The sequence below is a fragment of the Ictalurus furcatus genome, chromosome 13 (genome assembly GCF_023375685.1).
Source record: "Ictalurus furcatus strain D&B chromosome 13, Billie_1.0, whole genome shotgun sequence".
In the NCBI taxonomy this organism is placed as follows: Eukaryota; Metazoa; Chordata; class Actinopteri; order Siluriformes; family Ictaluridae; genus Ictalurus; species Ictalurus furcatus.
The window spans coordinates 14,209,650-14,235,961 of record NC_071267.1 but is presented as its reverse complement, the minus strand read 5'-3'; the positions used below and the strand labels follow the sequence as shown (position 1 = coordinate 14,235,961).

The window sequence follows — 26,312 nt, the reverse complement described above, 5'->3', positions numbered from 1 at the left end:
TGGAACTTTAAATGGGATTGGGTTCTATGGTCAGATGAAATCAAAATAGAGCTTTTTGGCAATAAACACCAGAAGTACCTCATGCCCACAGTTAAATAGGGTGGAGGCTCTTTAATGTTTTGGGGCTGTTTTTCTGCCAGAGGACCTGGACATATTGTTAGGTTACATGGCATCATGGACTCTATCAAATATCAACAGATATTAAACGAAAACCTGACTGCCTCTGCCAGAAAGCTTAAAATGGGTCATGGTTGGATCTTCCAGCAGGACAATGATCCAAAACATACATCAAAATCAACACAAAAATGGTTTACTGAACACAAAATCAAGGTCCTGCCATAACCATCACAGTCTCCTGACTTGAAACCCAAAGAAAACCTGTGGGGTGAACTGAAGAGGAGAGTCCACCAACATGGACCTTGAAATCTGAAGGATCTGCAGAGATTCTGTATGGAGGAATGGTCTCATATCCCTTGTCATGTATTCTCTAACCTCATCAAGCATTATAGGTGAAGACTCACCTGTTATCTTGGCAAAGGGAGGTAGCACAAAGTATTGACTAAAAGGGTGCCAATAATTGCTGCACACCTATATTTAACAACAATTTTTTTTATATATATACACCTGTTTTGTTTACAATTGTTTGATAACCATGAGAGCAGAGAATGTGTGTGATTTTTTTTAACAAAAGATCAAAAGGTTAAACAATAAAGACAATTTTTCACAGCCTTCTTTGCTCATATTTACCAAGGGTGCCAATATTAGTGGAGCATAGGGTAACTTGTGACACTCCATACAAACAGTAATCCAAGCTCAAAATCAAGTACCAATTAGATGATACTTAATGTTTTCTGTGACACACATGAAGTGAATAATCATAATAAACACTAGACTTGTTAAGTGTATTGTGCTGGAACTAATGATTATCATGGCATTGGTTAAGAAAAATACCTGTACAAAACTTGCATACCTCTGGTTCTGAAATGGTAGTGCAATGAAAAAAAGCATGGTATTTTGCACCTTAACTTCATTTCACCATTTTACTCAACTCATTTAGCCTAATAATGAATCCAAATCTTAAAATAATTTTTTTGTTATTTCTACAGCATTTCAATTTTGTACTTTTTATAAAATATAGATCAAATATAAAAATATAATGTATAATTTAAAAATGTCATCACATTAATTAACTCCGTTTCCCTTGGTGGGCTGAGAAAAACCAGTGACAGCTGTTGTTACTCATGCAGATATGTCAACAGCTGGAGTTTTTAAACTACTATTTGCACTGGTGATTAGTGATGGCAAGTGATGCGAAAATACTCTTCTCTTCTTTGAAGAATAACACTTACACACGCAGCAATAACCAGCTGAAATCAACTAAATTTTCCTTTACTCATTGATCAGAAAGATCAAAAGATTCCTTCCTTTAAAGGAAGGAAATAATCAGATTTTTGTCAGGAAATACACATTAGTTACTTTTATTAAAACCAACATTACAAAGCATTTACATGGTATCAGTGTGACAGTCACATGTGAATGGTGACTATAATCCTCACATTTGAGTCTCACAAACAGCTGGGCAGTAGCACAACTACACATGATTCTTGTTTGTAGGGTTAAATACATACAAGACAGTGGTCCATGTCTCACATAACATTGTACATCTCCACACTAGAGCCTACACATCAGCTGGTGTAAAGCCTGTGTTATTGGGGGTCCAGTGGAGTCAGAGCTGAAGTCCAGCAGCACTAGGTACAACATGCTCAGTCATCCTTAGAAGCTCCCTTCAGGCTGGCCTTGAGTTTTTTCTTCTCTTTCTGTCCCATAGCACGGTACACCTTTTTCCGCTCGTCCTTCTGCCTCTTCAGCTTCTCTGCCTCCTGCTTCTCTTTCTTCTTCAGGAATTCTTTGTGCTTCGTGTGCTGCTCTGTTCGTGCCTTTTTCGACTTGTGAGAGTAGACTGTGCTCAGGGCATCAAGCAACGCTGCCACCTGGTGCAGAGTGGAGGAGTTAAACAAGAGCTTCAATACTACTGCAAACACACACCACACAGCCCTTCAAAATGCAATAGGCTTGAATGATACATTTGCTGAAATTATTGTCTGTGGATATTATAATTATGGGAATTCAATCAAAAACTTATTACTCCTGAGCATCTTTGATGCTTACATTATAGCCTGCATTTCCCCTTATGATGATATTGCAATTTCGACTAGCTTCCAATATTAGTTAATAATTCATAAGGGTAACTATATTAATTAAATTATAATGGGATATAATCAGTAACAGACCTTGCCACACATTTATTTGGCCCATAGGGACAGTGTGGAATTACAAATGCAGTGGAGAGTTTATTACATTAAAAATACTGGACAAATGTAATTTTAGTTTTATATCACATAAAACCTTAAAGAGCATCTCCTGCAAATCTGATGACAAACTGTAACAAAAATATTATCCTAAGATCATAAGAGGCCACTAATTTATTTGTCTTAACAACTTGCAAAGCTGCACAAAAAGGTGTCCAAATTTTTTCAAACTCCTTAAGGCTGTTTTTTTTTTTTTATTAATTTTGCTTCACTTGTTTCTCTCATTTCTCTCTAACCCTAGCCTAAGTCAGTTGTCTATATTGGACGGTCAGATGATCATGCAAAACCTGTGCATATGATCAAATAAAGTTTATTAATCATTCATTCATTTTCAGTAACTGCTATATTCTGTTCAAGAGTCGGAGTGGATCCGGAGTTGGGAATACACCCTGGATGGGACTCAAGTCCACGCAAGCACGCAAACACAGATTAGGTAATCTACCTACTGACATGGTTTTGGGAGGTGGGAGGAAACCAGAGAACGTGGAGAAAACCCACGGGAACTTAAAAACATGTGCTACACCACACAGACAGTAACCCAAGCTCAGGAATTAACTAGGGATCCAGCAGCTACGAGACAGCAAACACTACCCAGTGCACCACAAAATAAGCATGACTAAACAAGCTTAGCATACACAAAGCTGCTTTCTGCTCCTCAGGTTTAAGCTTTTATCTTTTAACTTCGTTTCAGTGCTACATGGCCTCATATTCAAACACATGTAGAGCAAAAACAAAGATATGAAAAAGAAATGTGCTGTAGAAGAAGCAAAGACTACCTATTGGGTAGCTATAGCTCCTACTTTCAAATATATAACCGAGCACCTTCCTGTGACTGCACGCTGCTGCATTCTTCACAAGGAAGACAAGCATGTTAACTATGTGCTGCTTAAACTGAAAGCATGACAGACAAAAAATGCTGCCGGTGTTGTGCCCTCTGTGTGAAAGACTTCCACTAAAACAGGCCTGATTAGCTGAGAGGTTTAAACTAGAATGATTTAACAATTAGAGGGCAAGAAAACTTTCCTGCCTTCCAGGTTTATTATTAATTCATGAAACACATCCAATTCAGATTTACACACTCTAATCAAGACAAGCTGCCTACAATGATGACATTCACAGTTCGTCTTTACATTTTAGTTTAAATCATGTCATAATGTGGGACGATCTGAGAGTTCTAAAGGTGCAAGTACAATTCAAAAAGCTGAATCATTTAATATGTTCAGAATCACGCAAGAACCATCCAAGTAAAAAAATAATTAAAAAAAAAAAACGTCTCTCATTTTAAGATTTAAGTTAAAAATGATACTATAAATAGGTCTAATATAATGCAGTGGTTCGGGTTTTTTTTTTTTTTAATGGAAGTGCAAGTGTTAGCAAAATTGTGCTACAATTCATTAATGTGTAACTTAGATTGAAACAGTGACTGGACACCTTCCTGCAGGGTTTTAAGCAAGCATCTGTACTCTTCCGACAAGAAACAATTAATGCATGTCTAGGAGGAATATCTGATTACTAAATGGCACAAAAACAGAATGGAGCAAAGAAAAAAGTATATACACCAGATAAAAATACAAGACTTCTTGTCCCGTTTAAGAATTATTTGGGAAATTTCATGGGGATTGGTTCAGAAATTGGCTGGCATGGTGTCTGCAGAATTAACGCTGGAACAGGGATTAAACAGATGCAATATTTGGAAAGCTATGCTCTAGAGGCATCCTTGGTGGATTAACATTAGTCTAACTGTAGGTGTTTTAAAATAACCAGAAAATTGAATTAAATTCTGTTAGTGATACATAACCGCACTGGAGGCTCACCTTCCTCTCGTGGGGCTCCCGGATCACGACGGGTCTCTGCAGGTCCCGGGGGATTTTGCCCTTGGCCTCCTGCAGTTTGGGTTTGCTCTTGAACGGCAAAGCTTTCTGCAGCTCTTTGGGGATACGGAGGGGGTTGAAGTGTCTCTTCTGCCTCTCAATCGGCTACAGAATACAAGGGAGAAGTGACATAGATTAATTCTTTTCTTGATAATGATTATGAATGAAATAGTTCATCCTGACTGTTATAACCTACTGTCAGTGCATGAAGCATGGTCACTGATCACAGGCATGCTGTGCATAAAAAGTTGAGGATAAAGCACTAGAGAGAGAAAGAGAGACCTAACAGACTATTTTTAACCTTCTGATGTAACCAGACCTGAGCTGACCTGACCAAAGCAGCCCTTGTTCTGAGTTGACAGCTTCTGCAGTAGCTTTATTCTCTTGAAAATTATGAAAAAATACTAGCCATTTTGTGATTAATCTGTTATATTCTGGGTACACTGCATGCAATCTGTGGGGGTTAGTGCTATTTATTGTGATATGAACGTGTCCAGATTTGTGTCTGTTTTAATCGGTCCTTACATGAATACAAGTACACTACCTTGTACAAAGAGTCTTGGTTGGGTTGGTTCCTTATTTCCAAGTCATGCTTAAGCTGCCCAAGGGTCCTCATACCCGTCCACTTGTCCTTCTGACCAACAGACATCAGAAGAGATGTCACTGGATTGTACAGCTGAGGAACTGAGACAGGATACCAGGAGCGCAGGAACACAATATCTACAAACACACACGATGACAATAATAAAGTATTGATGTTCATTATGTTGTAATTGTTTTAGATATGTTGTGTACTTTTCTTTACAGATGAATCTGGCAAAGAAATACTAGTGCAACTATGTGCAGAGCCAATAAAAATGGGTATACAGTGAAAGAAACAGGATTCCCATTCTCTTTAGGAAATAATCATCCAAATGACTACCTCACATGACGGACTGTGCTCACACACGGCAACGTCACATTTAACATTAAAGTCAACAATCCAAACCCTAACATCCCCTTTCTGACTGAAACCCACACAACCCATTCCTCAACCATTTAGCAGTGATTACATTTTTCACAAAAATATTAGAGATGATGTTTACCACTTCGCTCACTGTTGGATATCAGTACTGGATAGGTTTCAAAGGATAGTTTATTTAATTCTCCCTTCAAGCAATACACCAAAATAACCAAGTAGAATGTGACCAAACATATTGTAGGCCTTTCCTGTTTATCGTGAAAATGATCAGAATCAAAACATTTTAGATATTAATTTTTCCAGACTTTCCATGTTCACTTTTGTTGTATGTTTTTAGAGGCTTTCAGAAGCAGCAAAAAAGCCAAAAAATCTGTGCGTCTTGAGCCTGCAAAAATCCATACTTTAAAAAACATTTTCACACAGAATTTCCATACTTTTCATGTCTGGAAAGATGAGTCCTTTTGGATTTTAGCCCTGTGCAACAATACTGCACGATTCCAGTTTTAAGGGTTGAATGTCAATTTGAAACCTAAACTCCAAAATCTCAAACCTGGTTAGAATTCCAACTATATTAACCTCATGGTCAGGTCACCATTAAAAATAGATCCTCACTGGGATTTTTCTGGTCAAATAAAGATCAAACAAATACATTTAGGCAGCCTGACTGTGCTGGGTGATAGTGGCCCTCAATTTAGTATACCTTTGTACTTCTCTGCCTTCAAGAGTGACACTGTTCGTGACAAACGAAAAAAGAAATTTCCTGAATGTAGCACTAAGCACCTATTACTGTCTGCACTCTCAAATCCTTTGGGTAAGCTGAAAATCCATCCATAAATCCTTCTTTGGAATATGAGGTTCAGTGCTTTCAGAGCTGCTCTTGGAGATGGTTAAGAGTGGTGTTATCGTGGCGGGAAGTTAAATCATCATTAGCAAAGGATGAAGGAAGAAAAGAAAATATGCTAAAATATGCAAACTCCTTGGCTTAATAGTCTAACTTTACCCTGCACTAATAATGTAGTTCCAGAACATTTAACCATTTTCAAGGTGTTTTCCATTAATAGAAAGTTTGTCTATACATTTTCAGAATGCATGCATCTGATTGTATGATGAAAACCTAACAGCAAGTCAAGGAGAACAAATAAATGCCTACCACAATGCTAACACAGGGTGATGTTTTTAAAAAACATTGTTTTAAAAAAACACACGAGGTTTATTTGTTAAAATGATTACTGAGTCAGGGGAGAAAGAAATACGCAATAATATGATGTTGAGCTGCTGTGAGTCACCCTGACAATCTTGTATAGTAGTAATAACCATGCGTTTTCATTCTGCACAAGGTAATTCACAGTCAGCGCTGTGTCAGGAGAGTCATATACATATCAATTTCCCGCCAGTCCTGTCCCGTTATATATGCCAGCTCAAATATGTCAAACGTCATGTCCTAACTTCAGGCCTGAAAGAATTCTGAGGGAAGTCAGAATTATGGCAAAAGTCAGAGAATAAGAGAATCCAATATAAAATACTATATCTGTTACTGATGGAGTAGCTTGCGCTTTAATTTGGTGCGAAGCTGCTGAATATGAGACAGGATTCGTACAGATGCTTCATAATGAAATTCCAGGGCTTTTCACGCACTATTTTTTTTTTTTTTCAAGGACTATACAAGAGATTCATTAAAACGTTTATTTCTTCTTTTTAAATTCCAAAATTATTATTATTAAAAATACAACCAATTTTTATATAGCACCTTTTCCCAGCTATGATGCGCTAATTTAGCATTTCCCAGGCATTGCTTCATCTTCACCATAATGTCAATATACTCCAGGTGAGTGACAGGAGCACCTGTCCAAACGTTGCTAGATGATGTTATGCGCTAATTAGCATATTCATTACGTCACTGCTTCATTTTCATTCTGCTTAGTGTCAGCCCTTTATAACATCTCCTACTCTCTGTGCTTGCATGCTTTATTTTAATACAGCCGAATTCCCAATAAAGCTGTTCCCATTTACATATTATGAGTATGAAATAGTGACTGAACCGTGGCCCATTAAGAGACTACATGTTAACCAGCAGTCACTTACAAGCTGCTTCTCTGCACTGCTGAACTCCTAATTTTATAACCGCGACGTCATCTAACAAAACCACCATACACATAAGTTAAAGATGACAAGTGCGCTGTGATTTAGGCTATATTTACATGTAAAATAATCACTCGGAGAGAAAGTTTGAAGTGAATGAATGTGCTGCTCCTCTCTGCCCCTCACTGAACAGAGAAGCTGCAGAGAGAGGTGTGTCTCCAGGGGGAAAGCAGGACCTTGCGCTCGCAGGGCAGTACTGTGACTCTCTTCTAGCTAAGGTTTGTCCAAAAAGTTGCTAGATACATTGCTAGGTGTTTTTTTGTGTTTTTTTCCGGGGGGGGGGGCTGCAGAGCCGTCTCTGTTAAAATGAGCGAGTGAATAGCAGGAGGAGAGGGAGGGGCAGCAGCGGGGAGTCATATTTTGAGTGAAAGGATTGCATTCATGTTCTACCGAAAATAATCACTTTAAAGTTATTTAGCGAGTTCGTATTTATTGACTTTTTATAGTTCAAGCACTTTTTATGCTCCATTAGATTTAAAAAATGGCTATTTTCAAGGTTTTCCAGTACTTTAACTTCAAAAAGCCAAATTCAAGCACCTTGTATGAACTATGGGGAGATGACAGTCAGCCGACATTGTTATTGTGGAATTTATATCGTCATGTAGCTCAGCTGGTAGTCGTGAGTTTGTCCTGATTTTTGTATTTCAAACGTGATATAATCAAGTCTTCCAGTGCATCTGCTGAGCTTTGTGTGTATATTAACTGCTCTGTGTCGTATCTAGTGTGCGAACACCATTTGGCTCATGCACAAGGTTTTCGACAAGCTGGAGTAGAAAAAAATAAATATATACACTAACTAGATAATAAAATACAGAGAATACAGAAAACACACTTTAGAGACAGTTCTGTTCTCCATGCTGTACTTTAGCTAGTTAGGTCTACCTCGGAGACGTGCGGGGCCATGTCCAATGAAGATTGAACCAAGGCTACACAATTTACAGCAGAGCAATCGAGAAGTTTTGGTCTTTCTGTCGCTCAGTAGCTATGTTACCTTCACACTATCTGTCCCTCAGTGGTGGAATGAACTTCTAACCTCAATCCGGAGAGCAGAATCTGTCACCATCTTCAAAAAACAGCTAAAAGACCCACCTCTTCTGTAAACACCTAACTAACCCCTAAAAAGCCAACCCCACATTATCCTTAAAAAAATAAAAAATTAATTTAAAAACCCTACTCTTGCACTTTGCTTTTCTAGAACTCAATTAAAAGATCTTGTATAGTAGCACTACTTGTATTGGTCTCCGCTTGATATATCGCTTTGCTTGTATTTCCTCATTTGTAAGTCACTTTGGATAAAAGCGTCTGCTAAATGAATAAATGTAAATGTTAATATCCAAGTTGCAAATGTAACTTATGTGAAAAATTGGAATACTGCAGAAAACATTTGCAGATAAAGCAGCGTTTACATCCCATGTGTCCAAGAGAACAAAATAGTCACTACCTGGGAAACTGGCACAAAGCATCAATACAAATTGAAGTTGGTGCAACCAGGGACGCCACTGTGGCTCTTTTTCCCAGTATAATAAAAGACTTGTGCTTCAGAGCATGCAGACGAAACGTTGTCACAAACCTCATGTTATCTTGTGATCCATGATGGATGTCTGATATTTGGGAATGGAATCGTACGAGACAGTTCTGGGAGATAATTACACCAAATCATTTCAACGACAGACTTTAGCTCAGGCAATTCAGAATGACAAAAACATTTGAGATGCTGTGCAACAAGATTGGCCCACTGGTCCGTCCAGTTATGCCGACCCACCATGCCCCAGTTCTGGCAGAAAAACGCATTGCCGTTGAACCACTTTTACATTTCTGAGCCGATTATCCAATCCCATTATTTGCTGCGGCAAACTCACATGACACTTCTGATGCGCATCAAGGAATTTAATCGGTAAATGTGTTTCCATCGTAGTTAATTTTCAATTGAACGCACAAAGTTTTTTAAGGTGCACTTTGGAAATTTTATTTGCATCTGGTCTTTCCATCCAACGTTTTTTATTTTTATGAGTTATCCCAAAATTTGCATAAGTACACGTGGATGTAAACACAGCTAGTAACTATGACAGTTACACTGATGAACAATAAAGTTTTTATTCTCATAATGCATCTGTAAAAAATAGGAGACAGGAGGAGAAAATTATATCTTCAGAGTCACAAAATTGGCACCACATCCTGCACTACATACTACCGGACTAAATAGTCTGTCAATACTAGTTAAGCATGCTACTTAGTGCACATCATGTGGTTTTGGATGCAGATATGATGAAATGTTCTTCCACAAAAGCTTGCAATAGCATTTTCTTCAAAAATTTTACATCTAGCATCTTCAACTAGTATATAGTCCAACTTACCACTCATGAGGAGCCTATCCTCGAATGTGGCTCGGAAGGTTCCTGGGGGTGTCCGCAGAGCTTTTTTAATCTGACCTTTGATCCCACTGACCGTGCGGAGAGAGGCACCCTCGAACTTTGCCACCTCAAGCACTGTGTTAAACATTCCCTGAGAGAGGGCAGGAAAGGGCAGAGTCACTGACATGCTTTTACAATCAGAAGACCCAATTATTTTTGAACAATGGTTAATTAACATGATTTTTCCCCTCCTAGTTTAATCACTGAGAATTCCCAGCATTTTCTCCTTTAGCGCACTGCCCACTGTCTCCTGCCATGACACTTTTTGACCTACCAACCACATGAAATGAAAAGTCCTGGCCTCCCAACTGGCAGTGTCAGAGAAAACAAGGACCCTGCCAGCCTTCTCTCGCATTGAGAACATGGTTAATTACACCCTCTGGAGCAACAGGGTCACAGATGGCATAGAACACTGAATAAACTCGAATTCAAATCTCAGCTGCAGGACCCACATATGTGAAGCAGAAACAGTGCTTCAAGCTGGTTGATCTAACAAGGGTGGCCCCTGTATTATAAGAATAGCCATCACTTCTGAAACATTTTAGGCGCTTTGTCATGTGCAGTACTGCTACAACAGTACATAGCTGTCTGACTGCAAGATCCCCTACCTGGACAAAGCAGGTGTTCTTAAAAATCTTATAAGGGTATCCAACCAGCTTGAGCTTCTTCACAATGGTCACAGATTTGTCCAAGTCCAAGACAACTCCAGTGGCTGCAATGCGGAAATTTGCCTAAGGAAAGTGAGACAGATTCAAAGTAACTAAAGGGAGGAAACTTCAGCAGCTCTCAAACAGGACGCATGGATAATAATTTATTAAAATATAGAGCAGTTTTAACATGTTAAAAGATCTTACTTGAGTCCCTGCAACACTCTGAACAGCAAGAAAACCTGTCCCCTGGGGTGTGATGGGTCCTAAATGGGGCAGGGGGAGGTGGGTAGATAGCAAAGGGAAAAGAGACAGATAAAGGTGAAGGATAACACTAAATAGTGCATCCTCCTTGGACTATGATACTGGAACATGTAGCTGTCTTACCCCAGATAGAGGCGCCACAGTGCATATGTTCAGGAGTGTATTTGAGCAGGCGGTGGCGGCCATTGTGGTCTTCAATGTGGTAGAGAGGAATGGTCTGGAAACGTCTCCAGCCCAACGATAGAATGAGTGGGTCACGGGTCTTCAGGATACGATTAAACCAGCGGTGTTTCTTCAAACGCATCTGTTGTCAAGAGATAAACAGAAGGACAGGAAATGTGAAAGATGGCAACAGAAAAAAGGAGCTAGTCAACATTTTTAGTCTGTTCCAACAGCGGGGTATTTTCTACTAAACATTGTTTCTAAGCAGGGAGTCCTGAATTAATATTTTATGCTCGCAATTCTGAAAGATCAATAACAATAATAATAAGAAGTGGAAGAGAGCAGAGACTTAGTCAAGATCTTATGATTTGTGCTCACCTGCAGATAGCCAATATTGCCTTCACTGGCTCCCAAGGCACCGAGTATTACTGGATAATGTGGGTCAAAGTTGGTAACAAACTCGCACGGAAGTGCAGGGATTTCCAGACGCACATACATGCCAGGCCTGAAGCCCTCATACTGAACACGAGTTTCATCATCCATGTCCTCAAACTCAGCCCTGTTCAGCTGCAGACACAGAGAAAAGTTAGTTATCTGTATTTAACCCGTGTGCTGTATCCCCCTGCTGGACCATCATGGTACTGCAGGGGGATCATCACAAATTATATAATTTTTTCAGTAAAATTACTGCCAATCATCCAAATTACCAAAATGTAAATATTGTTAGTGTATATGTTAATAATTAAGTCAAAAAAATTTAAGATACAGGCACTGTCAAAAGATGATTGGGCAGCCCATACTTAATGTGATGCTGTGAGGCCATGTTGCCTTATAAGCCAGTTTTCTCTGATTAGCAATGTCAATTATTGCTTTATATTTATTTTGTTAGGCTCCAACCTGCTGTGGGCTGAAAGAGCGTTCATATTCAGTCATGTGAGCCCTGTATGTAATATCTAACTTTTATCTTGTATGTCTATGAATTTCTAAAACTGAATGACCATGCATCTAATGGAACGCAAAAAAAAGCAACTACATTAAATGATTAAGTGATGCTTAAAAGTTAAGTTAGGATGAATGCAAGTCATGTTACAGCTGTGACCTCTGACCTCAGCCTGCTTCTGCATCTCCTCTTTGAGGTCATCAAAGTAGGTAGCATCATCATCATACTCTGCATTGAACCTCTCCTTCAGTCTCTTTTTCTTTTCCAGACGCTTGTTTTTCTGAGCTTCTTCATCATCAATCTTCACTAATTTGGGTGCCTCTTCTTCCTCCTCCTCCTCCTCATCTCCCTGCTTGTGATAAGCATACACAAATACACATACAAATGCAACACTAGGACCACAAAAATAAAAAGTGATGTAAGAATGTTGGTCCTAATCCAAGTACCTCCGATTCATCTCCCTCCCCAGACTTTGCTTTGTGAATCTCTCCAGTTTCCAGGTCTTCAAAATCTCCATACATTTCATCTAGAGAGTAGATTCATTCAGTAAACTCATTCAGTAGATTAATGAGAGTAAAATAGAAAGGCTCCAAAGACATCTTTGTTGAAAGACAAAAATAGGCTAATAATGTCTTTACCATCCTCTTTAAGCAGAGTAGCAGCATCTTTATCTCCTTCCCATTTTCCAGTTACAAAGCAGTCCCTTATGGAGGCCAACATCTGAAAACACACGTATCAGTACAGATGTGTGCTTAATACAGTTTCCTAAATATTCAATCCATCCTACACCGGGTCATTGGTAGGGCTGGGTAAAAAAAATCAATTCTCCGATTTTAATCGATCTTCAATTTAACGAAACGATATCGACTCAGGAAATCTCCGAAGCGATTATTAATGCAAATTCTTTACTTGAGAGGATGTGAATATTATCTGTAGTTCGCCTCTCGTCCTGGGGATGTTTTGAATTTTGAAAATGGTTTTATTTCTTAAACATGTTTCAAGTTCTTAATGAATTTCACTGTTGCACATTTACAATGTTTTTATTTTTTACAGTAACATGCAGTGTGCAGTTTGTGCTTACCTTGTGTGCATTGATGCACATATTTATGATTTCTTGTTACAATGTTTGTTATTCAAAGTAAAAGTAAAAAGTAATTAAACATAATTGCACGCGTCCTATTGTTAAAGTAAAAGTGTATTTCAGTAATATAGCCAAGTAGGAGGGTTTCAGTTACCAGCATTTATATTAAAACATGGATTCCATGTCTGCAAAACTAACATTTTAAATGAAATATTGATAACTAATGGATATGGAATCAAATCGAAATTGAATCGAACTCACATAAATAAGAATTGAATCGCCAAATTGGTCACAATACCCAGCCCTAGTCATTGGGAGCCAGGAGCCTATCCCAGATTACTCAGGGCACAAGGTGGGGGACTCTCCATTCGCAGGGCACACTCATTCGCACACTCATTCAGAGATATCAAAGAGCCTAAAATGCATGTCTTTGAACTGGGGTAGGAAACCGGAGTAGGAAACCGGAGTACCCAGAGGAAACCCCTGAAGCACGAGGAGAAAATGGAAACTCTGTGCACACCGGGCGGAGGCGGGAATCAAACCCCCAACACCAGAGCTGCAAAGCACATGTGCTAACCACTAAGCCACCGTGCCCCCATCCTAAATATTCCAGATATTTGAAAAATTAAGAGTGAAAGCAGAGATTTAGATAAGACAGGGTGCTGGCCACATTGCTCACCTCCTCCTGGTCCCAGTCATGGCTTGCATCAGGCTGGAAACGTGAGCAGTCCACAGCATCCGCTCTTAATTTCTTACTGTTCTCTGGCCGACTAACTCGGAAAAGCCCACCCAACTCCTCCTCCTCACTGTTTTCCTCCTCCTCCTCCTCCACCACTGACACAAACAAATGAGAAATACAAACTGGGTTGCACTCAATATATTCCTGCCGTCATCAGTCACAAAAGAACACAATGGACCTCAATATGTTCCATAAAAGTCAGTGTACAGTACTTCTTTCATAAAAGAAACAGATCATTTGTCAAACATGTCTCTTATAACAAATGCCAGCTTGTCTAGAGTTGTATATATGCTTGTGATTCACTCACTCACCTGTGCCATACACCAGCTTGCGTAGGTTAGGTGCAGCACGTTGTCGTCTCTGAAACGCTTCCATGGCTTTCCGGGCCAAATCTTCTTTCCAACGTAGTGCTCCTGACAGGCACGTATTAAAACATAAGCAGAGAGAAAGGATAAGACTCCATATTAAAAACAACAGAATATGGCTACACAATATGTTACTCAATATTGGCTTGTGATATATGAATCACAGATAACTTAATCACATTCTGTGCATTGTGTTGCAATAGTTGCAGTATGCTTTCTACATCTTAGAGAGTACAAAAACAAGGATATACGCATCAGTCAATAACCTTGTGAACCTATGGCAAACACATCAAATAGAACAACAGAACTTAATGGCAATCGATGCAGAATTTATTTTGGGTTATAGTTAAACCCCCTTGTAAGTTCCTTGTCTTAAAATGAAAATAAGTGGCTCAGGGAAATAAAGTGGTGTAAAGACTCAATCAATTGCCTGATCATAATAAAACAAGCAACATGAGAGTGAAAGTACCAGCAGTTTCAGATCCCAGCTCTCCATCTTCTGCATCCATCTCCTCTTCCTCATCAGTTGTCTTTAGCTTTGTAGCCTCTCTTAATGTTGGTTTAACACTTATTTGTTCTTCCATTTCTGAGTCACTATCGCCTTGCACTTCCTCTCCTTCATCATCATCCTCTTCAGAGCAGTGACCAGAGTCCGGAGGTGCTGAGCTGCTTTTTTTAGTCTTCTGTTTCTCTTCTTCCATTTCCTCCTCTTCATCCTCATCAGTCTCTTCTCCTTCTGATTCTTCATCACTCTTCTCCAAGTCATCATCACTGTCTGCAAATGCAGGCATCTCTACCACAGGCATGCTGTCTTTTCCATTTTGCTCCAGCTTCTGTCTCTTCATGGGAGGAGCTGCCTCTTTCACCGTTTTCCTTTCATCCTTTGCCACTTCACTCTTGTCCAATTTGCTCTCATCATCTTTATCCTCCTCCTCCTCCTCCTCCACCTCCTCATCATCATCATCGTGTTCTTCCTCCTCCTCATCCTCCTCCTCCTCCTCCTCATCTGCCTTTTCCTCATTGCTTTCACCTTCATCGGAGTCTTCTTCGTCAAGTCCTTCACCATTGTCTGTTTCTGCATCGTCACTAAAGACAGCTTTCCTCCTCTCTCTCTGAGTCTCCTGGTCCCAAACTCGGCTCTCTACAGGTCCTTCCTTTCTGCTGTTAAAGGAACACAAAATCTCAGAAAATACAATACGAGAGAACTGAAAGAAAATCATTTAAACTTACCAAAAGACAAATCTAACTATACCTTTTCTCCTGCACTTCTTCTGGAGTCAGTGCTGCAGTTCCTGTGAACAGTGAAACTTTGCTGGCAGCTATCTTGACATCCAGAGTGGCTTGTGTGCCCATGAGGGATTGCATCAGCTCTGTGGCAGGACGCAACTCCTCCTGTCATGGAAAGTCAGATGATCTTTTACAGAATATGCATCAACAACAGCATCCACAACACAAATCTAAAACGATGCCGGAATGTTGGAGTTGTTCTCTGATACAGTCATGTGAAAAAATAAGTACACCCCATGGAAATTGTTGGCTTTTTTGACATATTTGGACAAGCAAACATTTGATCCTCTTTGAAACAGTGCCTATTAATAAAGTTGATACACTATCAAATGATATAAAATTCACATTTTGTAGTAACTTTCACAATTTAAATTAGCGCTGCAACCAACTATTATTTTCATAATCGATCAGTTGGCCAATTATTTATTTATTCAATTAATTGATTAATCGGATGGGGGGGTGGGGGCAAACTTACAGTACTATTTTTTTTTCATTTATTAAACTGAGTGTTACAAATATAAACATCAGACTAAAATTTTACACAACTGTTTGTCCCAATTATATAAGACTGAAAAGAACCCAGTACACACAGACACACACCAGAATATATATTATTCCATTTAGGACTGTAGTTTAAGTCAGTGCTTTTTGTGCATCCATAAAAATAATGCATAAATACTTATATGTAATATAAACTAATATAGAAGTTTATATTATATAATAGTATTTAGGTATTACTTTAAATTGAAGAAAGTCATTGTCGGTGACTCTGGGTGTCTGCTAAAGCTAGTGGCGTCCCATTATGTGCGTATGACGTCATCATGTCATCATGCCAAGATCTAAAGAGTTCTGCGAGGCCTTCAGAAAGTCTGGAAAGGAATTTAAAAAGATATCTAAATTATTTGAAATACATCATTCCACTGTAAGGAAAACAATCTACAAATGGTGCAAATTTCAAACAGTAGTCCAGGACTGGCCATCTCAGCAAATTCAGCCCAAGAGAAGACTGATGCAAAAAGTCGTCTCAAAGAACCCCAAAATTTCATCACATGATCTGCTAGTAAATCTTGCAACCGTTGGTGTCAAAGTGCAGGCTTCTACAATCAGAAAGAGATTGCACAAATTTGACCTGCATGCGTTTCAGGAAAAAGCCTTCACAAGGCTACAGTTTGACAATAAGCATATAGGCAAGAAAAAGACCAGGCCTTTTGGAATAATGTGCTCTGAATCAAAAGTAGAGTTGTTTGGTCACAGTAACAACAGACATGCTTGGCACAGACCAAAGACGGCTTTTCAGGAGAAGCAACTCATACCAGCTGTGAAGCACAGTTGTGGAAATGTTATGGTTTGGGGTTGTTTCGCTGCCTCAGGGACTTTACAGCTTGCATTCATTGATTCGACTATGAATTCTGCATCATATTAAAGAGTGCTTTAAGATAACATGAGGCCATCTGCCTGAAAGCTGAAGTTGAACTGAAAGGGTATCTTTCAATAGGATGATGATCCTAAGCACACTAGCAAATCCACCATGGAATGGCTCAAAATGAAGAAATGGAGGGTTATGGAATGGCCTAGTCAAAGCCTGGACATGAATCCCATTGTAATGTTGTGGGGGGATTTGAAACGGGCAGTACATGCAAGAAAACCCTCAAACATCTTGCAACTGAAAGAATATTGCATGGAAGAGTGGTCAAAAATTCCAGCAAGCCTGGTGGACAAATGCCTACAATAAGTTATTTCTGTTAGAGGGCAATACTACCTTCTGAGGCAAAGGGGGTACTTACTTTTTCCACAAAAGAATATGACATACATTGATATTTATGTTGAATAAATGATTGAAAATGCCCATTTTCCTTGTACAATTAATAAATAATAATAAAGTACATCAACTTTATTAATAGATGGGATCAAATGTTTGCTTTTCCAAATATATGAAAAAAGCCAATTTCCATGGGGTGTACTAATTTTTTGACATGACTCTATATCATCAGTAGGTGTGTGCAATATCCCTAGCAGTGACATTACAACACTTTCACGATGGATGATATGCATGATGATATTTAGATTTGCTAAAAGCTGGAACACGCATATCCTCTTGTGTAGGAAAACTACAGTTCCTTGCAAAAGTATTCACTCACTTGGCAATTTTCCTATTTTGTTGCATTAAAACCTGTCATTTAAATGGATGTTTATTTGGATTTCATGCAATGGATATACACCAAAAAAAAGTCCAAATTGGTGAATTGAAATGAAAAAAAAACTTGTTTTAAAAAAATTCTAAACAATTGAAAATGGAAAAGTTATGCATGCATATGTATTCAGCCCCTTTAATATGAAGCGATCTGGTGCAACCAATTACCTTCAGAAGTCACATAATTAGATCAATAAAGTCCCCACCTGTGCGCAATCTAAGTATCACATAATCTGTCACCTGATCTCAGTATACAGTTCCAATCAAAATTATTCAACCCCCATTGCATATCAGGTTAATTGTCAAAATTTACAGACTTTCAGCGGTTTGCAATGGACAAATCAAACAAAAGCAATTAAAATAGTTACACAACGAACGCTTCAAGTGGTTTCCCCAAATTCAACTGGAATTGCAACTTATAATGACTTCTCCAGTCTCAAAATTATTGAACCCCCTGAATAGAATCCTTCACAACAGCACAAAAATACAAAACAGGTATTGCCTCAAGCACAACTGACAACTAATCATAGTTGCCCCAAAGTCTGCAACACCACTGAGCAAGCGGCACCATGAAGGCCAAGGGACAAAGTTGTGGAGAAGTACAGATCAGGGTTGTGTTATTAAAAAAAATCCAAAACTTTGAACATCCCATTACACCATTAAATCCATTATTACAAAATGGAAAGAATATGGCACCACAACAAACCTGTCACGAGAGGACCGCCCACCAAAACCCACGGACCAGACAAGGAGGACATTAATCAAAAAGGCAACAAAGAGACCAAAGATGGTAAAATGGTAAATGGTCTGCGCTTATATGGCATTGTTTTAACCTTAGCAGTTCCAAAGTGCTTTAGACTGGTTCTCATTCACCCATTCACACACACACACACAGAGCAAAGCACAGTAGCAGAGCTGCCATGCAAGGTGTAAGCTTCCTATCAGGAGCAACTTTTTTGGGTTCAGTTTTTTTTCCCCAAGGACGTGGAGTCATGTGGCCAGGAATCAAACTGCCAACCCTACAATTAGTGGACAACCTGCTCTACCACCTGAGCCACAGCCGCCCTGAAGGAGCTGCAAACCTCCACAGCAGAGATTGGAGTCTCTCCATAAGACTACTTTAAGCCATACACTCCATAGAGCTGGGCTTTACAGAAGAGTGGCCAGAAAAAAAACATTGCTAAAAGAAAAAAAATAAGCAAACACATTTGCTGTTCACCAAAAGGCATGTGGGAGACTCTCCAAATATATGGAGGAAGGTACTCTGGTCAGAGGAGATTTCTGACCATCAAGGAAAACGCTATGTCTGGCACAAATCCAACACCTCTCATCACCCCGAGAACACCATCTCCACAGTGCAGCATGGTGGTGGGAGTATCATGCTGTGGGGACGTTTTCCCATCAGCAGGGACTGGGAAACTGGTCAGAATTGAAGGAATCATGGATGGCACCAAATAAGGGAAACCTGTTTCAGTCTTCCAGAGATTTGAGACTGGGACGGAGGTTCACCTTCCAGCAGGACAATGACCCTAAGCATACTCCTAAAGCAACACTTGAGTGGTTTAAGGGGAAACATTTAAATGTCTTGGAATGGCCTAATCAAAGTCCAGACCTCAATCCAATTGAGAATCTGTGATGTGACTTAAAGATTGCTGTATATCAGCAGAAGCCATCCAACTTGAAGGAGCTGGAGCAGTCTTACCTTGAAGAAAGGGCAAAAATCCAAGTGGCTAGATGTGCCAAGTTTATAGAGACGTACCCCAAGAGACTTGCAGCTGTAATTGCTGCAAAAGGTGGCTCTACAAAAGTATTGACTTTTTTTATTGTTTGTTTCACAATAAAAAATATTTTGCATCTTCAAAGTGGTAGGCATGTTGTGTAAATCAAATGAAACAAACCCCCATAAAATTCATTTTAATTCCAGAATGTAAGGCAACAAAATAGGAAAAATGCCAAGGGGGTGAATACTTTTCGCAAGGCACTATATACTAGACCATTTAAATTCAATTAAAATATAGAAAAATAAACCGTTGATGAAGGAACAAGAGAGAAAAACTTAACATCCAACCTGCAACTTGTTCGCAGTAACAGAGTTGGTAATTTGCTGGGTTTCTATTCAAACATTTCACAATTTTAAGTGAATGCAAAACTATTTACATTTTTCTTTTGTGATGTAAATCAGGCAACTCTGCTTTGTCTCTGACTTTAGCAGATACAGTAAGTGAAGCACAACCTGGAGCATAAAAGCTCTCAGACAGTGCAAAATGCACAATGTAATGTACATGTATGAGGGTGACTGAAATTAAAACATTAATTTTACATAATCATTTTCTTGATTATGTAAAATTCACATAATACATAAATATTTAATTCAATGCAAGTGTTTCATCTTTGCACAAGTGTCCGGATTCCTCTAGAAAAAAAAAGAAAAGTCTATTCAGTTATGTCACACTTAAGGTTTTCACTTGCTTCCCGCTTGTAAACGTAAAACAAAATTCTGATCCACAGAAGAAAAAAAATCTTATATAATTTCTTATGAAAAATTATTTGATTTATACAGAAGGTTACATGTTTTCTTAAGCCATTTATTTGTGAGAGCACTGCTGAATTCTCGAATCAGTTCGCGAATTGACTGAAAAGGTGCTGATCATTGTTTCTGTAGTATCCAAAGGGACTGAAGCATTGTCAGATGTTCCACATAATCGAAGTTTAATTATAAACACATTAAAAACATGTTATGTTTAATCATTGGTATGATATTGATGTTTTCTGTGATTTATCTTTTTTGCAGCAGTCAGAGTTAAAGCTGTAAATACATTTTCAATCTTATCTTGCTCACATTTTATTTACATAAAGGCGGAGACGAGAGGCTGGTAAGGGAAGGACTGTTTCGTATACTGTCCACTATGCTAAATGTAAAAAACAATTTCAGCAAGAGGAGAAATGAAGTGACCCAACCTGGTCCTGTTTCACATGGCCAACAGGCATGTCAATGTACACTGCATCTTTATCATACACCACTCCTCCAACCCCTGCCATGGGAGCGTAGAGCAGTCTCTCCTTCTCATTCAGAGCTCTCTTCTTCAGCATATCCGGCAGCGGACACGGGTCAGGAAGAAAGCTGATGTCGGACACAGAGAAGTCTCCTACTCCTGTAAAGTACATTCTAATACATTAAAACAACATCTGAGTAATAATAGTGGGTATAAGTGAAATAAAACAAATGTGACTATTTCATTGGAAACTATTTATAATATAACTGCAGATCTATGCCTGGACTTTGATCTATGGTATGTGATGCTAACATTGTTTAAATTAAAAACCATCCAGTTGTTCAAAACCTGACAGTGTATGATTGTATTGAGGGTTACAATTTATCTGTTTTACCTGGAATATGAACCTGGCCTTTGTTCTTCAGGAACGTCCCACGCAGGTAGCCATACAGAGAGACAGTTCTGTCACATTTAGGATCTAATCGAATAGCCTCTGGTTCAGTTAGATCTTCCATCCTGTACAGAGAAATTGATCATCATACATTCAGCCATCTTAAGTAACCATTTTATTCTGTTCAGGGATGGGGTGGATCTGCAGTTTATCCCAGGAACACTGGGCATGAGGCAGGCACACACCCTGATCAGGATGTCAGTATATTGCAGGTATATTGCACATATCTGTATATATATTACACAAATTTGCAGTTTGTTTGTTTACTAGTTTGTTTATAACGCAGGCTTCCATGGCTATTTTATGGCGAGAAACATGTTAAAATGTAAGAAAAATGTACAAACTTTATGAAAATAAAATATTTAAAAAGTGTATCTTCAATAAAATAAAAAAATCTAAAACTAAACCTGACCACATTTCATTAAAATCTTGTCATAGCAATGAACCGGTATTAAAAAAAACAAGTCCAAGAGGCAATTTAGCACTGCCAGTCCCCTTATTGGCAGGTGGCAGGAACCCTGAGGAAACCCACACGGACACAGGCAGGACATGAAATTCAGACTGTTTCATGACCTGGAGTTGTGACACAGTACCGCCAATGAAAAAAAATTTGCACCATTAAATAATATGGTGCAAGTTTTTTGCTTATTTCTACACTTACCGATCAGCCACAACATAAGGGTGAGAGGTTTGCCACACCAAGGGTCTAAACTTCATGACTGAAATGAATCGTCCAAGGTTCTTCACTTCCTGTGTCTGGTACTCGCCATACACCATCCCAGACAGGTAAAACAGCTTGGCTCCCTTTTAGTTGAAGATAAGGTGAGTTATACAAGACTTTATATTGATGGTTTAAAATGATTACGACTGGTGATTTCAGAGCTATGTGGCTTTTACCTGGTAAACTTCAGTCCAGAAGCGATGTTTGAGACGTTTCTTGGTCTTATTGAGTGACTTGTTATTTTTGTAGGAGTCCAAATGTGTGAGCACCCCCATGACACGAGGGAAACCATGGACCTGACAGATGTTGAGGAACTCAAAGGTCTCCATCTCAAAGCCAAAACTAGCATCTATCAGCATCAGGACCTAGTGAAGGGAAAAGAACTATTAACTGCTCAGTCTTCAACATGTACAACTTTTCCATAAGGGACACTCACCAGGTCTGCAACCTTTGCCAAATCTATCATGGTATTGATATCATTGTTACATTCGATAAAGGTCAGACGCCGTTTCTTCCCTAGTGATAAGCGAAAGAGGCATATTAAAACAGCATACTATTCATATAAATTAAACTATGCATATAAAGTAAGGTTTCACAGGAATACATCAAAACAATCACTAACTCACCTGATACTATGGTTACAGGGCCACAGATGTCTGAAAGCTTCTGCCGTGTGTAGTTTTTGATCAGGCAACGGATGAGGGTGCTCTTGCCCACTTTCGGGGGCCCCATCACAACCACCACGACAGGTGGTGGCTCCAAAGGTGTGCGGTCTACCAAAGGTATATGATGTTTCTTGGTTTTTATGTCTTGGGTCCTATGTAGAACAGGAAAAAACACAGAAAATAAATATTCCATAATAAATATGATTGTTGTTTTAAAAAAAAATTAGAAAAATATTATCAATTCTTACATGTACCGTAACGAATTCTTTATTGAAAGATTGTGTGTGTGTGTGTGTGTGTGTGTATATATATATATATATATATATATATATATATATATATATATATATATATATATATACACACACACACATTATATATATACACACACACACATTATATATATACACACACACACACACATTATATATATACACACACACACACATTATATATATACACACACACACACACATTATATATATACACACACACACACACACACATTATATATATACACACACACACACACACACACACATTATATATATACACACACACACACATTATATATATATATATATATATATATATATTATATATATATACACACACACTCAGTCTTTTTAACGACACTCATGCTAATTAGATGAGAATAAATGTTTCTAACTGAAAGAGGTCATTACTAATGCATGTCTGATGGAAAACAAACACTGAAATGATTAAATCATAAACATGATAAAAAATTTAAGAAATATCTTCAAAGCAGCACACTCATATTGAAATAAACTAAGCCACGGGTATTCAGCTAAAATTTGTGAAGGTCCAGCTACATAAAATTCCTTGCTTACAGGAAGGTCAGAGTAAGCAACTAACTTGACTAAAAGGTAACTACGGTCACCATTCAACGCTTGACCATGAATGATTAGTTCTTGGCTACATGTGACACACTAAATAAGACATCAGTTTGAAGTGACTATGTTTGGTTTTGCACTTTGTTCACATTACTGCATTTGACTAGCACTATGGACTCTGATCAGACAAGACATCTGTTTTGAACTTGAAGTGATAAACACACGTCTCCGTCCAATCAGCTTTAAACACTCTGTTTTTCTCAATGATCTATAATGATCTGTTCTGCTACAGTATTTCTCAAATGCTCGGTTTGATCTGCTGAAATACTTTGGTGCGTTAGCATCCAGATCGTGATTACCCAATTGATTACCCCTGAGCTAGGCTACAAACATCAAGATAATGATAGAGTCTTTATTGATCACATATCCATTACAGCACAGTGAAATTCTTTTCTCCGCAGACCCCAGCATGTCAGGAATTTGGGGTCAGAGCGCAGGGTCAGGAATGATACAGCACCCCTGGAGCAGAAAGGGTTAAGAGCCTTGTTCAAAGGCCCAACAGTGGCAGCTTGGCAGTGCTTGGGTTTGAACCCCCGACCTTCCGATCAGTAACCCAAAGCCACCACTGCCCCAGTCGATGTAACAAGATGGTTACAGAGTAACTTTCTAATTACATTTTGACAAAATCTAATTGCTTTGTAGACATGTTCAGTGTGTAAGTAATTGAGCAGCAACTATGCTTACTTGGCCATGCACACTCTTAACATAGATTTGGAAGAAACCAAGTGAGGACTATCATATTTAATTTGAAGTTACATCAAGTAAAATGACTTAAATTAAAGTTATTGGACTTTGTGTATTGTACTCATGTTCTACTGGTATAAAATTCCTCAGTATGTCTTGGTTGCTTGGGTGCACACCCTTGATGCCATGAACTCTGTGAAACTGTTAAGCAGCTGACAGTGAAATCAAGCAGTAAGAACTGGTGTAGTATGTGGAGCTTCTCCATAATCAGGAAGACTTGTTTCAACTTCTCACAGAAAGCATCCTTTTACACATCCTTCTAATATTTTTTTTTCTGTCAGAGTAGGAAGGTGTTTTGTCTGCCTAGTCTTGGGCTAAGGAATTCATAGGATTCTGTGTAAACTCTAGAGACTGTTGTGTATTAAGATCCCAGGAGATCAGAAGTTTTGAAATACTCAGACCAGCTCAACTAGTACCAACATCTATTTCACAATCAAAGTCACAGAGATCCCACACACTTTTTCTTCATTCTGGTGTTTGATGAACATTAAATGAGGCTCTTGACCAGTAGCTGCATGGTTTTTTACATTGTGCTGCTGCCACATGATTGGCTGAATTAGATAACTGCATGAATGTTCAGGTGTTCCTTATAAAGTAGATAGTAAGTATATACTCCACAGTTATTGACACCCTTTGTCAAAATAAGCAGATCTAACAAGGTATAATGAATAAGACAATAACTGTGTAACCTATGAGAATGATGTATTGCTTTATTTTAACATTATTTTTTCAAACTTGGATAATAGTACACCTTTTTCTGCAAAACACGAGTTCCAAAATGACTTATAACCCTACAATTATTATTTAGCGAAGCCTCTCTCTGAGAGAATATCAGCACAGTTCCAGCATTTTTAGATTTTTTAAACTATTGATTAAGACCTTGAATGTTCTTAAATGCTATTTTAAGCTTGTGCAGGTTGACAAACATCTGTTTTGAAAATAACTAGTACAGTATAGCAACTAACTCATTTTTTACTTACTCTCTCCACTTAATTGAACTAAAAAAAAGTGGCAAAAAAGTGCCACCGCTTGCAACTGTGAAACTTAGCTATGACAGAAACTTAGCATTAGAAATTTCCCGAATAGAATAGATAAAAACTTAACATTAATATTAAGCTGTAGCAGAATAATGAATGTTTGAAGAAAAAAGGAACTACTCGTGACCCAAAGAACACCACTTCATTTGGGAATCCTGGAGCCAGGTTGTATGGTCAACAGTAAACCAACAGAAGCGTCAAGTCAGTCAAAATACAATTTAAAAAAACAACAACAACAGAACATCAACCTGAAAAAACATTCTACAGCCACTGTTCATGGATCAACAGCAGAAAGTTCTCAATGAGCCAGGTCAGTTACCAAATTTGAACCGTACTGAACCTGCATTTCACTTTAAAGATACCCAGATTACTTTATGCTCAGACTCCCTGAAATGGAAGAGACTGTGTATGGAAACTGCTGTGATCTCTAGATATGGCTCTCTCAAAACAGATGTAAATACTCCTGTATTAAAACTGTTGCTTCCGCATTTTAACCTTATAGGTGGTATTTAATTTCCAAGTCACTGCCCTACTGTGCATAGCCCACACCATGATGATAATGTGCAATTCATTGCACAGACTCAGAATGTGTGTCCTACATAAATGATGAAAGTGAGCACTGACCTGTGGAAGGTCCTGGCCATTCGCACAGCCGAATGCACTGAAAATGCTTTTGGATTCCTTTTGCGCTCCTCCTGCTCCAGCTCTGTACCCTGCTGCCTCATCTTCTTCTTCTTAGCTTTGGGACCACTTTGCTTCTGCTGATGCCGTTTCTGCACCTTTTCCTCCATATTCACACGTCTGAGATCTGTGCTTTTGAACACATGTTAAAGACTTGACAGCTATTTCAATGAATACTGTCCCTTAATGTACATAAATCCGTTGTTGCCCTACAAATATAACAACCATCACTAGTTCAGGGTCGGATCTCAATTTTCAGTTGAATTGAAACGACAAGGGTCCTGTATTGTCCTAAAATAGAGCTTAGAAGATAGATGAACTACCAAACTAACAAAAATGTTTGTTGTCTACTCACTAACAAAGGATTCCTGATGGTAGTTGTAAATACTAGCCGCCGAGTTAGCCATAGTGGCTAAACGCATGTAGTTATGCGGTTAGTAAATACTCAGCTTTCGAATTTTCCAAATGAATAAAAGACTTCAATAAAGCATATACTTACATGTAAGACCTTGTTCTTCTCAAAACAACTGATGCCGAAATTCAAATTCACTTCAAACTGATCCAATGGGTTTGTATAATCATGTCATAGTGACAATTCGTGAATGCTAGTAGTGATTTTCACGTGTGCACCACATCCGGAACTACTTCCGTCGCGAATATTTCGTCGGGCTCAACAAAT

General features: G+C 38.6%; 1 protein-coding gene across 4 annotated transcripts; it reads right to left on the bottom strand.

Annotated features, from left to right (window-relative positions):
* Positions 1–1,202: 1,202 nt before the first annotated feature.
* Positions 1,203–26,292, bottom strand: bms1 (BMS1 ribosome biogenesis factor). 4 transcript variants are annotated; one of them, XM_053640025.1, is made up of 23 exons: positions 26,133–26,292; positions 25,577–25,765; positions 22,219–22,409; positions 22,029–22,108; positions 21,769–21,957; positions 21,533–21,675; positions 20,815–20,936; positions 20,386–20,579; positions 15,202–15,341; positions 14,419–15,110; positions 13,896–13,997; positions 13,525–13,679; positions 12,403–12,484; positions 12,211–12,290; positions 11,931–12,116; positions 11,203–11,391; positions 10,786–10,966; positions 10,606–10,664; positions 10,360–10,482; positions 9,695–9,842; positions 4,785–4,960; positions 4,184–4,345; positions 1,204–1,991 (listed from the first exon to the last, which is right to left on the bottom strand). In XM_053640025.1, the coding sequence occupies exons 2-23, from the start codon at positions 25,741–25,743 to the stop codon at positions 1,764–1,766; spliced, it is 3,789 nt and encodes a 1,262-aa protein (XP_053496000.1). In that variant the 5' UTR covers positions 25,744–25,765; positions 26,133–26,292; the 3' UTR covers positions 1,204–1,763. The 4 variants fall into 4 exon arrangements, with proteins under 4 accessions (XP_053496003.1, XP_053496000.1, XP_053496002.1 ...); XM_053640027.1 differs by having other exon boundaries at positions 11,931–12,113; XM_053640026.1 differs by having other exon boundaries at positions 25,577–25,760.
* Between the last annotated feature and the right edge of the window lie 20 nt (positions 26,293–26,312).